The sequence below is a fragment of the Trachinotus anak genome, unplaced genomic scaffold, assembly GCF_046630095.1.
Source record: "Trachinotus anak isolate AG129_WGS33_773 ecotype Australia unplaced genomic scaffold, CSIRO_AGI_Tana_v1 ptg000013l, whole genome shotgun sequence".
NCBI lineage: Eukaryota > Metazoa > Chordata > Actinopteri > Carangiformes > Carangidae > Trachinotus > Trachinotus anak.
In genome coordinates, this window is record NW_027273864.1 from 15749412 (window position 1) to 15763127 (window position 13716).

General features: G+C 39.5%; 2 protein-coding genes across 9 annotated transcripts in view; one reads left to right on the forward strand and one right to left on the reverse strand.

Moving 5' to 3' along the window:
* The first annotated feature begins 1531 nt into the window (after nucleotides 1–1531).
* On the forward strand, nucleotides 1532–8070 carry eps8l3a (EPS8 signaling adaptor L3a). 5 transcript variants are annotated; one of them, XM_071495508.1, is made up of 20 exons: nucleotides 1532–1706; nucleotides 2315–2482; nucleotides 2583–2656; nucleotides 2752–2816; nucleotides 2920–3078; nucleotides 3256–3405; nucleotides 3488–3552; nucleotides 3635–3759; nucleotides 3875–4056; nucleotides 4203–4308; nucleotides 4418–4491; nucleotides 4595–4669; nucleotides 5213–5358; nucleotides 5539–5683; nucleotides 5831–5874; nucleotides 5958–6054; nucleotides 6172–6276; nucleotides 6615–6700; nucleotides 7092–7224; nucleotides 7354–8070. In XM_071495508.1, exons 2-20 carry the CDS (start codon nucleotides 2376–2378, stop codon nucleotides 7363–7365), a joined length of 1950 nt encoding a protein of 649 aa, XP_071351609.1. In that variant the 5' UTR covers nucleotides 1532–1706; nucleotides 2315–2375; the 3' UTR covers nucleotides 7366–8070. The 5 variants fall into 5 exon arrangements, with proteins under 5 accessions (XP_071351609.1, XP_071351608.1, XP_071351607.1 ...); XM_071495507.1 differs by having other exon boundaries at nucleotides 1568–1706; nucleotides 2401–2482; nucleotides 7354–7506; XM_071495506.1 differs by having other exon boundaries at nucleotides 1573–1706; nucleotides 3632–3759.
* A 913-nt stretch (nucleotides 8071–8983) lies between these two features.
* The window catches only part of ampd2a (adenosine monophosphate deaminase 2a), a 32107-nt gene continuing 27374 nt past the window's right edge, over nucleotides 8984–13716 (reverse strand). For 3 of the 4 annotated variants that reach the window (XM_071495500.1, XM_071495501.1, XM_071495503.1), the window contains 3 exons: nucleotides 13335–13508; nucleotides 13064–13174; nucleotides 11570–11932 (listed from right to left, as the gene is read on the reverse strand). In XM_071495500.1, the coding sequence (XP_071351601.1) occupies nucleotides 11717–11932; nucleotides 13064–13174; nucleotides 13335–13508 (501 nt within the window). In that variant the 3' untranslated portion in view covers nucleotides 11570–11716. Of the gene's footprint in view, nucleotides 11933–13063; nucleotides 13175–13334; nucleotides 13509–13716 lie in introns of all 4 variants that reach the window. The other variant, XM_071495502.1, reaches the window with a different exon arrangement.

A 13716-nucleotide genomic window follows, 5' to 3' on the forward strand; every position in this document is an offset into this window, starting at 1 on the left:
ATTATTTCATAGTGATTGATTGATCAGTTCTTTGAACATCATAAATACCCTCTATACTTAATGCTGTCGGAATAATTATTCAGATACTTTAGTAGATACTAAAGTAGGCTAAAAGTAGCACAATACTACAATACTAGTATAAGTCCTGCATTCAAAGTGTTACTTCAGTAAAAGAAAATAATTACTGAGAGTTTCCTACAAGTATCAAAAGTAAAAGCTTTGTAAGCTGAATTTTAATCTTGGCCGGTAACATTAGAGCTATTTTCAACCATTTTTATTGTTTGGTATTTCTGTTTAATGTTAGTTTGATGTTAGTTCGTGAGTTTGAATAATTTTCACACATTATAGCTTTTTTTTTTCTGAGCTAAATATGTTCATGTCGTTTCCTATGTGTTCATTACATCACTAAGGAATTCGCTCTGGTTAATGTTTGGCCATGTGATTTCGACCTCACCTGACATAAAACCCAAAGGGCTGGAGGTTTTATTGTGGAGCCAGTCAGTCAAGTGGAATGACACTTATTTAATGATACTCTGAGGTTTCAGGGGAATTAGAAGAGAGATAGAGGACATACTGACACACATGTTAAGTGCTACAACTTGACAACACAGTTATCCAACCACCTAATCATGTGGCAGCAGTGTAGTAGATAAAATCATGCAGATACAGGTCAGGAGCTTCAGTTAATGTTCATATCAAACATCAGACTGGGTGAAAAATGTGACTGTCATGTGATTGTTGGTGCCACATGGGCTGGTGTGAGTATTTCTGAAACACAACAGTCTCTGGAGTTTACTCACAGCGGTGGTCTGATGAATCTGAGTCAGAATTTGGCGTCGGCAGAATGAATCCCTGAGCCCAACCTGCCTTGTGTCAACGGTCCAGGCTGCTGGTGGTGGTGGTGTAACGTTTACTTGGCACACTTAGGGCCTTCTAACACCAACCAATCAAGTTTTTAATGCTGCATTGTTGAAAACACGCCACAAAGAAATGAGGCTGTTGAGAGCAAAGGGAGGCCACACCCAGTATTATTATGGGTTTCCTATTAAAGTGCTCAGTGAGTGTAGGCCTATGTGGAAAAGACTCATGAAAGCACATCAAACTGGACATGGTATAGAAATGATCCCGACTTTAGCAGATATTTAAAAATGTGTATTACAGAAGCATCACAAAAAGGCAGTTTTACAAATTCATGGCTCGTGTCATGTCAGGAATGCAAATAAACAAACTGCCTTATCTCTTGTTTTTCTGTTAATCAGGTTTTAATTCACTCTGAAGTATATCTAACTTATTGTCGGCAACTTTCTGTGGTAGATAGTTTTTAGGCTCTGACCGTTTACATGAGGAAAAGAAAAAGCTTAATAGTCATGAATGGAAAAATGATAAGATGCTGATAGGATACATATGTTCTCATTTATAGTCCTGGAAACCTTTAAGGTTTTGTTGGGGTAAGGTGATTTCCTGCATATCTGGTAACCTTTGCTCATATGGGATGCCTCACTTAAGACCTCATTCCCTGAGTTGGCTCAGTATCGCACAGATCATTTAGCTACTGACAGTGGACTTTGTCCTTCTCTTTTATGAGGAAGTCTTGGGTGTATAATGTCGTTGACTGAGGTGCAGGATTAAAATATCAGTTGTATTTGTACTAAGGCTTAAATAATACGGAAGGAACAACAACAACATTCAACTGCCAAACATCATAGGTAAGAACATCTGACAATCTCCATGGTTAAGTGAAGACTATATGTCTTTGTAATTCGTGTAAATAATGTGTAGTGAAGGCTCGCTGAGAGTGAAGGTGTTTTTTAAGACAATTTGAACAAAATCCACATCAAGTTCATTTTCTCCATATTCCCCAAAATAAAAATATCTTTAAGAAAGTTTTAATGCAGATAAAAGACTTGTTGGATTTAAAATGTTCTTTATCAGTCATATACGGTATTTGTGTTGTTGTCGTCTTATTGTATTCTCACAGCCTCTGTTCACAAATATTTGTAATGTAAGGGTGTCACCTGTCTTTAATATGCAAACTCTTATTTCTATGTTCTATAATTAAATATTATAACAGCACCATAAAGATGTTGTTAGGATGATCACAAGCTGTGTTGCTAGGTGATAATAACTAGTTTGTTCATAAATTCAATTCAATTCAATTCAATTCAGTTGAGAGTTGAGATGTTGAGATGTTTGAGAGGAGACTTGTTGAGCTTCTAACATGTGAAGGTTGTGTTTCTCAACTGAAATAGCCTTTCTCAGCTTTGGAGCCTTCAATGCAAATTAATAAAATGAATAATCTATAGATTTATTTCAGATGCCAGCTGCTGACTCAGCTCATACCACTGACGTTACACATTCATAGTGTGTGTATATATATGACATATATATGTGATACTGCAGCTGTGTCAGCACTGAGGATGTTAAGGCGTAACAGTCCCTTTGGCAACGACACCAGCAGCTATGCAGGATCAATCCAGTCAAAGTATGTATTTATTATGTGATTGATTGATCGATTAGTTGTTTGTTTCATTCATTTATTCATTCATCAGCAGATGATCGTTACTGTATTTCCTTTGCCACAGTGGTTATTCCACTATGACTGAAGTGTCATCACAGGTCTCAGGTCTCTCGAGGCCCAGTGCAAAGTCAATTTACTGTAAGTTAGCACTGCTGTACTTAACATAAAAAGTCATTACACCGTATCAGTTCAATTTCAAGAATGATACCGAGCTCTGCTTTATGTCCCAACAGTGCAAAGGAAGGAATATGCGGATTCTATAAACAAGATGATGGGCAAATTTCAGTACAGAGTGGAGGTACACATGTCACCTCATCTTTATCCATACACATATGACCCATTCTGAATCATGGCATGCATAATGATGTTTTTTTATTTTTTTTTATTCAACTGTATTACAGCACTTATTCACTTGTGACCTGGATGGGAAGGATCTGAAAAGCGTAGCTGACTGTGTGGAGCGTCTGAAGCTGCTGGACGGGATGGGTCGTGTGTGGGGTCAGAACATGCTGCTGGAGGTGCGCGGTGTCAACCTGCTGCTCACAGACGTTGAAACCAAGGTAAGCAGCATTAGACCTGTAGCAGTGGTCTCTCATAGATTTACTCCATCAACAGGGCATGAAGGTTACTGATGGATGGGTTCATGAGTATGAGCATTTGCTAGACAGACTCTCATAGTCTCATACATAATGTGTGCATAAAAAAAAAAAAAATCCCCCCAAAAATCTTTTTGTCAGGAGGAGCTGGAGTCCATGGCTGTCAGTGACATCCTGGAGCTAAATGCTGTGCTGGACACTGGAGTGTTTACCTCCCTGCTCACAATGTCAGTGCAGCCCGGGAGAAAAAAGACTACCACTGTCTTCATGTTCCAGTGTGAGGATGTCAGGGTGAGGACAAACCCACGAAAATGGCTGTGAATGTGACCGGTACGGGAAAGAAATGAGTGAGTGACTGTTTTTTTATTTATAGGCTGACTATGTTCAAAGGGATCTCTCACGAGCACTGTCGCGCAGAAGAGAGGATCCAAGCGTCAGGTAAGAAGCTGCAGTAACATCACTGAGCACCGTTTGCTTGAAGCTTTATTGATTTTCTTGCCTCTCATTCTTTCTGAAGCAGCAGTGCAAGACTTATAGCTGCCCATGAAGGACTGAGAAACCACCGTAATGCTGCAGCAACCCCTGAACCTAAAGAGAAGAGTCCCGAGGCTCACTCAGTGCTCCTGTGGACGGCCCCTGACTTCGGTGAGGCTGTGACAGGACACATACTGTACAACTGCTGCTCTGATTAATAGTGATGGAGTCAAAATCAATACAAACCTTTCCATTCTTTTCTTTTTTCTGTTGTTTGTACGTGTAGAAGATGACATCCCTGAGCCTGAACTGCTTTTACCTCAGGATGAAGAGGAGGAGGATGAGGAGGAGGATGAGGAGGAGATGGAGCCTTCACCCTCCAGACGTGAGTTGCCACCGCCACAGCCGAGCGCTAGAGAAAAACTCCTGCCTCCACCGCGCCAGTACACAGAGCTGGACAGGAGCGTGGTTAGTGTCCTGCATACACCATGAGCCATAGTTTGTTGTGATATATATATATATATATATATATATATATATATATATATAATACCATTTAAGAGAGGTAGAATACGTAAATGATTTTCTTTCTTTCTTTTTTTCTTTCTTTACAGGATATCTTGAATCATATTGTAACTGACATTGAATTCTTCATGGGACAAGTAGCTGCAGCAGTGGCTAAAAATGCAAAGAAAAAGAAGAAGAAGAAAAAAGGAAAAGGTAATTTAAGGCAGACATACATGTAGGATGCATTGCATTCTTTTTAATGTACAAAACATCATCAGTTGTGAATGCTCCATCATGTTTACATTTAGATTTTCTCTTTTAGTCATGGAGGGCATGCCCCCTACAGAAGAGTTTGCAGAGTGTCTCCATAAGATCAAATGTGGTTTCAACCTTCTGGTACATGTCATTAATCACATTTACATACTGTCATCACCTTGGTTCCTGTTCACTCCGTGATGTACAGCTTGTGTAACAGTGTTGCTGCTGTGTGTTCTGACAGGGGGAGCTCAATGGCAAGATTAATAATCCCAGTGCTGCTGAATTTGTTCACTCTCTCTTCACCACGTTAGCATTCGTAAGTCAGTGCATCTCTTCAATTTGAATAATTCTGAATAGTTGTAATTTTGGGTAACTTGCTGGAGCACATGTACTGTCACATGCTGTCGCATTTATCATTATAAATATTCATATTAAGAGCCCTGTCAGGTTGACAGAATGCATTGCTCTGTGTGTTGTAATGCAGGTTTTCACGTGGGATTTAGCTCAACCTTATGGATATATTTTCTACACTTACACTTGTTTACCTTTTGGTTGTTGAATTAGTGGCATTATATGATATATTTTTTATTTCACTCAAGATTCTTTTCTTCATAATTAATAGATTTTCGATAATATATTTTGTTTTAAAATGAGCTTTTCATGAAGACATCTTAGCTCACGCTTAGACCATGAAGTCTGTGCTGTAGGAGCTGTAATTCAGTGTGCCTGCTGTGCTCTTTCTGCTCATATTTGTGTAAATATTCAGCCTTGCACCTTCCCCTTACAGGACTGGGTGTGCACACAACTACCATTCTGCACTTACTGTTGTTAGAAGATTGATTGTCATTTTCCTCACCAGGTGACAACTCACTGTCCTGAGCATCTGCCATCAACTATCGTGGCTCCACTGCTGACGCCTCAGTGTATCCGTCTCATGAGTGAAGAGGCGTCCACAGAGGAGGACCAGCTGTGGCAGTCTTTAGGAGACCCCTGGAACATCCCCAGGTGGGACACCAGACAGTGTTGGACATAATAAGTTATTATTTCCATTATTTAGAAATTCTGATTATGTCTCTGCTTGACATTTGACATTTGCATTTTTTTTACTTAAGTGTATGAAACAGGTGTGTGTATGTGATAAAGAGCTAGGATGATATTCAGGTATGATTTTAACCATATTACCAGTACCAAATGGCCAGAGGATGACGAAGACATCCCAACGTACACTCTGACGTTTTCTGACGGCTGGCAGCCCCCTGAGGTGACTGCAGCACCTGCACTCGGTGAACCTGCGAGAAGAAAGGAGAGTCCACAACCTGCACCCAGCCAGGTAAACATTCACATCAAACATTCAGTATGACACCAGCGCAGACGGACACGTAGCCTGTCAGCAGATGACTCTCCACAGGCTCTTTAGTTAGTAAAAAAAAAAAAAAAGCTTAACAGGACCATTTACCCATTTACTTTTTCTGTGTAGGCTTCAGCCAACTGGACACCACCACATCCTCCACAAAAAGCACGGTATGCACAAGCACACAAAGTATAATCCAGCAATGGGAACATTTTAAATTGAAAAGGTCTAAGTTTTTGATGCGTTTTTTCAGCTCAGGTGAGTCAGAAACACGTCGCATGTGTGTTTTGTATGACTTCATTTCAAGAAACCACAGGGAGCTCACCATCAGAAAAGGAGAAATAGTTGAGGTGAGTTTTAGTGACATGACAAAACTACTCTTTTGGTTTTTATAACCAGTGGCACTCAGTTAAAAAGTCCCAGCATTCCTCTGTACCATGGCTAGTCTGTGCTTTGTCCATCCGCAGGTGCTGGACACAGCGAAGCAGTGGTGGAAAGTGAGGAACAGCAGGGGGGAGGAGGGCTTCGTACCCAATAATGTCCTGGAGGCTGAAGATAAACAACCTGAGGAGGTACTTATGTGTAGACTAAATGCTGTTTCAAACTGCATTTTAGGAAATGGAGCAGTAACTTCTTACACAATATGCTTTTGCGTAATTATGCGTCACTTCTCAGTGATTTTGACCTTTTGGCTGAATTAACCTGAGTAAATTAGAGTGGAAAAGCCACAGCTGCAGCAAAAAGAAAGAAAAAAAAATGGCAAAAACAGTAAAATATAATTATATGATTGATTACATAATGTAAAATGTGACTCAATCAGTATGTTTGGAAGCTTCAATTAAACTAAATAACAACTGATGATATGATATGATAATACAGTGTAGTTATCGTTATCATACCATTTTCTCAGCTCCCTGGAGGGTCTCCTGTCCTAACAAAGAAATCCAACCCTGCAGAAGTGAAAGCTTGGCTGGAAGACAAGGGCTTTAGTAAAATGTAAGTTCACACTTGACAGAACCACAGAGTCCAAGTGTTGCGGTGTGTTTCTAATGTTTTTGCACTGTATTGGTACAGTACAATGCAGCCAGTAAAAACTGCTGTATAATTTTTTGTTGAACTGGAGCGCATTTAAGAATCATGGAAAGTCTAATTAAAGATGCTGTTGAGTTGCATTATGGGAAACGTAGGATTCCATGTTTTTGGAGCTTGACACATATTTATATATATATATATGACTATGTTGACCTCTGCTGCATCAATTTAGTCTTTTTTAATGTGTTTTAAAAATGGACTTCAGCAATTAATTTTAAAAAAAAGCTGCACTCAACCGACATGTTACAGTTTTGTTAATTAAAAACTTAAAATACTACTTCTTGATCTCTTGCAGCACTGTACGATGTTTGGGCGTGCTGAGCGGCTCTATGCTCCTGGGGATGACCAGAGAGGAACTGAAGGAAGTGTGTCCAGAGGAAGGAGGCCGAGTCTTCTTCCAGTTACAAGCAGTCAAGTCGGCCATGGCTGTAAGTTACAGACCACAGTGCGGCATCATTTGTCTATGCTGTCTGTCTGGAGATTTATTATCATCCCAATAATACATGCTGGTGTAAATACAGGCATCTCTTTGTTTGTTTTGTGTTTCAACACTGTAGTCTGCCTATTAAGTGAGACCAAAAAGAGGACATCGAAGAAGAGGGAAGAAGGATCATGGACCGAAACAGCTCACAAGTGGTTTGATACTGTAAGCCTTCAGCTAACATTATGCTATAAAAATCAGATCAGGTTTATAGTTTTAGTTATAGTATCCTCTGAAAGTTTTTGTCACATTTACAAGAAATATGCTTGTATCAAATAACTTAAATGTCACTTTGAAATGTACATTAGTGAAGTTGTCTGGTATCATTCAGAAATGTCAACACTCAATCAAATCAGTGTGTGCGATCAAGTGTAATGTAGTGTAACGCTGTGAGTTCTGTAAAAAAAATCCAATCTATGTGGTGTTATGTAATCTGTAAATAAACATGCTTTATTTTATTCAGACATTACACATGAACCTTATCAGAAGCAATTGAATCTGTAAAACAGTGGCAATCCATTTCAGACAATAATATGGCTACAGATCAATGGACACAAAATATAGGAACATTTCAAAATAAAAAATCCCATGTCAAAAAAGTGACAAGACTGTGTAAAAACAAAGATACTAGAAAAATATCAACTGAACACAAACATACTTGAGTATGAGCATCAGAATATTTGTAATTAACACACTGGGAAGTTAGTACACAAATAAATCAAGATGAATGTCTTAACAACAGAACATGTTCATTTAGATAGTAAACTATTAAACTGTGAATAATATATTTGAATAACTGGTGTGGTTTTTTTTTGTTGGCATGTTGCTGCTCAGAGAAAGTATCTCTACAATATCTTTACATGGTTTCTACTGTTCTTTTCTCTTGGGAATTGCTTCTCATGTGCCATTATTTACAGTGATTAATCGATTAGCTGATTGACAGAAAAATAATCAGCAACAATTGTGATGATTGATGATTTACGTAATTTTTAAATGTTCAAGCTTATCAGACGGAAAGATTTGTTGCCGTATCTTTTTTTCCTGTCATGGTAAACCAGATATTTTTGCGTTTTGGACAAATCAATGTGATTACATCACCTTGCAGAACTGGGAGTTATAGTGAGTGAGTGATTTTTCACCCCTTTATCCACCAAGCAACTGACCAAGATAATAATCAATGGATTAGTCAATACTGAAAATAATGATTATTTGTAGTTGTGCTGTTGCTGAAGACAACACAGAGCTGAAATTATTATGATCATCATTATCATTATCAGAGATTAATATTTGTGAGGTAAGGTGCACTATGCTGTGAGTGCACAACCATGAAGTGGACACAGATACAGTAAACAACAAGCTGTGAAGCTGAATGGGTCAGATCCTATCTGTCTTTCAGTGATAACATATCACAACAGGGTTAACTGACATCGAAAATCTATTTCCACAATTACCTTAAAAAATGTTATAAAGTAATCAACAAGGTGGTTGTTAAACATTGCAACTAATGAAGGCTGAAATAGACTAAAAAAATAAAATAAAATATACTATGTGCTTCAGCCTGTGGACTGGTGTACCAGGACAAGTCAGTGGAGCTCACAGTCCCTCAGTAGTTCGGCTCAAGTGAAAGGTTCTCACACAGTTGTGGTTGAAATGAGTCTCTGCACTCAACAAATACCAAAAGTCAACTGCACTGATGTAGAATAAGGTTTAGTTTTTGTGTGTGTGTGTGTGTGTGTATGTGTGTGTGTGTGTGTGTGTGTGTATGTGTGTGTGTGTGTGTGTGTGTGTGTGTGTGTGTGTGTGTGTGTGTGTGTGTGTATAGAGGTCAGTGTCTGGCTTGCTACTGTAGAGACAACTTTTGGCTTTAAAGTAAGAGGTATCAGTCAATCCCAATACCTTTCAGTCATGAATGTCACAGGTGTCCCAGGAATAAAAAATAAAACATGAAGGGAAACACTTACTGTAATATCAAACAGGCAGAACTGACACTAAAATGTTCTATCCAATTACTTTAGCAAATTAAAAAGGCTAACGACCATAAAACGGCATTGAAAAAAACCCTATTTTTTCATGACATAGTTGTAATCCACAATTATCAATGGCAACAAAACTAAGTGTTAAACCTTGACATCAATATATTGCGAATATAAAATTTCTTATCTATATCGCCTTTAAAAAAATACACTTTATACATGAAATCCAAGAATCACACATATTCCACCATGTGCAGCGCACAACTCCAGTGCATCCCTTTAACACTTAGAAGCTACTGTATCTCATCTTTCATCCTCATCATCTCTAAATCAAACATGTATATACTGTAACCTAAAACATTACAGTTAGTTATCCAGATAAAGGCTGACATTTCCTCATTCATCATTTTCTAGTCTTTGAGTCATATATGACTTGACAATAGCGTCTAGGTTTAAGAAGAATGCTCACAGTTTGATGGGAGGTTGAACAGTGTCCAGTGGCAGGTAGAGTGGTCTGATAACATGATGAGTGTACAATACAAAAAATCTGAGATGTGCGATCCCAGTTTTAATCAGATTTAGGGGCAAATTTAAAACAAATGCTACAAGAACCATGTGACAGTCTCAACCATGGCCCAGCATGGTTTGTTCATGTCTACATGGTGAACAATGCAGAGTTTAAATCTGTTTGCTGTAATATTCACTGCAAACAGATTTCCGACTCGGAAGCTGGTGCGCAGCCCTGAATTAGTTAAGATGCTTTACATTACAGCTTGCTGTAAACAACTCATTCTCTCCTGCCATCCATTACTCATGCAGGCATGCAAAAAAAGCACTTATGAGCAGAGAAACAAATCAACTTTCCTCCTCAATCGAAGGCCAAGGTAAAAGCTATTTTACACCAAGCATGCAGCTAGGTGGTTTCGGTTCTATCAGTGTGAACATTACAACAGCACAGAGGCCTACTGTATGAGTGAGGAAAAAATATGCAATACTTGTTGCGTGATAAGGAGCAAACCTTTATACATGTAAACAGTTTGGAGAAACATGGGCATGCAGTGCCCAAAGCTAAAAATGAAAAGGCACTGTGAATCTTGGCTTGGTGCATATGTACAGTGCACTGCATGCAAAGGGGAAAAAACTCCACAACTTTCTAGTTCAGTCACTGAGGAAGGAATGAGTGTGATGAGGGCCCTCGGAGGGACAGAGGGTCCATGTTTTCATGGCCACAGTGAGGTAAAGGTGAGGGCGTTCTCCTTGGGTGGTGCTGAATTCACACACTTACACACTTGTGCTCATGTTAAAATCAACAATACACATTTCCCCTTTATATCTCTCACAGAAAACATCAAACAAAATGATTTTCTACATTTACTGGGACTTGTTTCCTTTGCAGCTAAAAGCACCGTTTGCTTCATGGAATGTCTGCAGTCAACTGCAGAAAGTCTGCTTCTCTCTCAACCTACTCAACCCACTATGGAGTTTCTCTCTTTTCTGTTATTTGTAGGAGCTGATCTAAATCACGGAAGAACGATTCTGGGTGTGCAATTTGGCAAATAAATGATCTGAAACCACACCAAGCTCAATGCATGGCTGATATTCAGCACTGCAGCATACTCAGACAAAAGCTATTCCCCCTTGTTATAGAACTGATTTGATTTAGTCTCTTCAAGCTTTAAGCCGCCTGTCAACATTGTGTAGGTTTGTCCCACCTTCAACAACAACCTCAGAATTATTCCAATAAAGCTGCATCTGTAATCTGTCTAAGTATAGTGAAGATGATAGATATACTAAGGTTATTTAAGCAGCATGACTGTAAAGTGGAAGATAAGCAACATTCAGAACAGGTTTGCTGTTAGGAAAGATTAAATGTGCTGGTTATGTGTGTTTCTGTAAAAACTGCAGAGATACTGTAATATCTCTGATGAAAACATTTCAATGAATGACAGATGATGACTGTAGCAGGACAGGATGGACAGTCTAATTCATGGACTGAGAAATAAAGAGAGCATTGTCCTAGTGTGTCTGGCGAGGTAAACACTGGCTTCTAGTGTTTCCCTGCTGCTCATTCACAAAAAAAAAAGCCCTGGTGCTGGTGCATCCCTGCTAACTATCATCATGCTGACTCAGATTGAACATGTCACATTACAAATAGAGGTTCTAAAAAAAAAAGAGCTGAGGAGAACCTCTAATAGAAATGAAACACTTGAACAATAATGCAACAAAAAAATGACACCAGAAGTTGAAGAATGTCAGAGCTGAAGTGCTCTGGCAACACTGTATCCTTGGCTTTTTGATACCGGTGCAGCTGTCAGTGTGCGGCATACTTCTACAGTGATGGTTGGTGGTGTTTATACTCTATGTAAAATGCACAGCAGAATTACTCTCACGCCACGACTGTTCAGTGTCATGCTAGGTGGATCACAGGCTTATGGGTTATCAGGAGGAGACAGAACAATTGTGATTTCAGCGCTGTCCCGGCAGAGGGCCCATGGACAGAGTGTCCTCCTCATCAATAACGTCCAGCTTCTCTGTACGCACGGCATGGATGATGAGATGAAGCTCCTCAGAGAGCGTCTCGCTGCGGTATGCCACACGGATATCAGGGACATTGGTGCGGCGGATGTCGTTGCTTTCAGGACCCTCCTTGGAATAACTGGGGCCCAACCAGTAACTTTTGGCCTGGAATGAGGGGGGAGGCTACATGAGTGGGAAGCTCAGATACAAGGAAAATCTGACAGCTGTTGGACATGTTATTAGCAAAGTTATTACATTTTGAACAAAAATTATTCCAAGTGTCTCACTACTACGAAAAAAACGGAATAACGTAGACACTGTGTCACATGATGGATAAAATACATTCATGATTAAATACACAAAATGAAACATTCTGCGCAAGAAAATGCATTCTTTTGAACTGGATAACAGATAAAGTACCATCCAAAACATATTGGCACAAGGTCATACTCGAATATGTATCTTTGACATTTGGCATGCATGTTATATTACAAGGACAATGTATTTCGCAGAATATGGGAGCCTTTTATGTCATTTATAGCTTTGGCTATCTCTGCTATTTTCACAAGGGGGTTTGTGTAGTATAGACCTGAGCGAAACCTGGCTATGAGGTTTTTATTATTTTCAAGTTTACTTTTGTGTAAATCCTGAGTCTCTCACCTGTTTAAATGTATGGCTACATCCACACTACTATGTATTCCCGCTTAAAACAGCATTATAAAATGAAAACAATCTCCATCCAGACAAGTGTTTTAGCTCCATATCAGAAACAATCTGCATCCATACTAACACACCTGAAAACGCACACAGGTGACCATTCAAGGACACAGGGCACGCATGAGCCAGTGTAAACAGGAAGCTGATTGTTTATTCAGGTAGATGTCCTCTGATTAGTTGCAGACAATATTACAAATGAGGAAAGCAAGCAGGATTTCAGCTGCTAGCAAAGACAACAAGGTCAGTAACACTTGTAATTCATGTTTTCACTACTGGGAGTCAAGGCTGATAAGATCCATTCAGGGAGCGACCAGATGTGTCTACGTCATTGTTGCCAAAGGTTTTTGGAGTATGCAGTTTTTGGAGTATTGTGGATGGGAGGTGAAAATGTAGCAAAAGAGATGCGTTTAAAATGAAAATGTAGTAGTGTGGACGTAGCCTGAATGTGTCTGAGTGAATGAGTTTGTAAGCTGAGATGTTCTATTTTGTTTTGTTTTTTTTATTTCTATTGTGTTGCTTCGAATGCAATCACAAAAATAAAAAAACACAGAAAATGAGAAGAGCTATAAACTGATTTACCTTGTGTGAAAATCCACTCATGAGGACACTGTTTCTTGCCAGCTCACACATGTCACAGGAACTCAGTTTCCACACCTGAGCAGCAATGCTGTACTCCTCCATCAGAGGCTCCTGGGCACAAATATACACACACACACATACACACAGACAAACAGACACAAACACATACCAGGGTATAGTGTAATTTCAGCCTCCTCATTCAGATCTTTTTGCAGTTTGTACCTTCAGTACAGACCATGTGTACATTCAGACAAAACTATGTCATACTGACCTTGGTGAAGTGGAACTGAAGGGGATCATCCGTGGACAGAGAGACCATGAGGCCTCTGGACAGGTACTCCGGCAGTGGGTTGCGATGGTAACTGAGGAACAGGCTGTTGTTACTCAGGGGTGACATAGCAATGCCAATTTGAGCCAGGTAGTAAAGATACTGCAGCACCGGAGCCTGACGGATATCAAAGAGAGAGAGGGCGAGACATACAGACAGACACACAGGTAAATATAGCTGCAAGCCACAGTCACATGCTGATAAAGAACATCTTTGTCTCAGATTTCTTCAAAGCAGCAGCAGACTGACACCACTGTTGCTCAGCCCTGCTGCATGACCGAACAAAGTGCAGTACACATGTCACATACACAGTATTCTTCTCTTT

Excerpts from the sequence above, each read along its gene's own strand:
- eps8l3a (XM_071495506.1), top strand. The coding sequence starts at position 2,376 with ATGACATATATATGTGATACTGCAGCTGTGTCAGCACTGAGGATGTTA. Across the intron at positions 3,079-3,255 it reads TCACAGACGTTGAAACCAAG|GAGGAGCTGGAGTCCATGGC; the intron begins GTAAGCAGCATT and ends TCTTTTTGTCAG. Across the intron at positions 4,057-4,202 it reads CAGAGCTGGACAGGAGCGTG|GATATCTTGAATCATATTGT; the intron begins GTTAGTGTCCTG and ends CTTTCTTTACAG.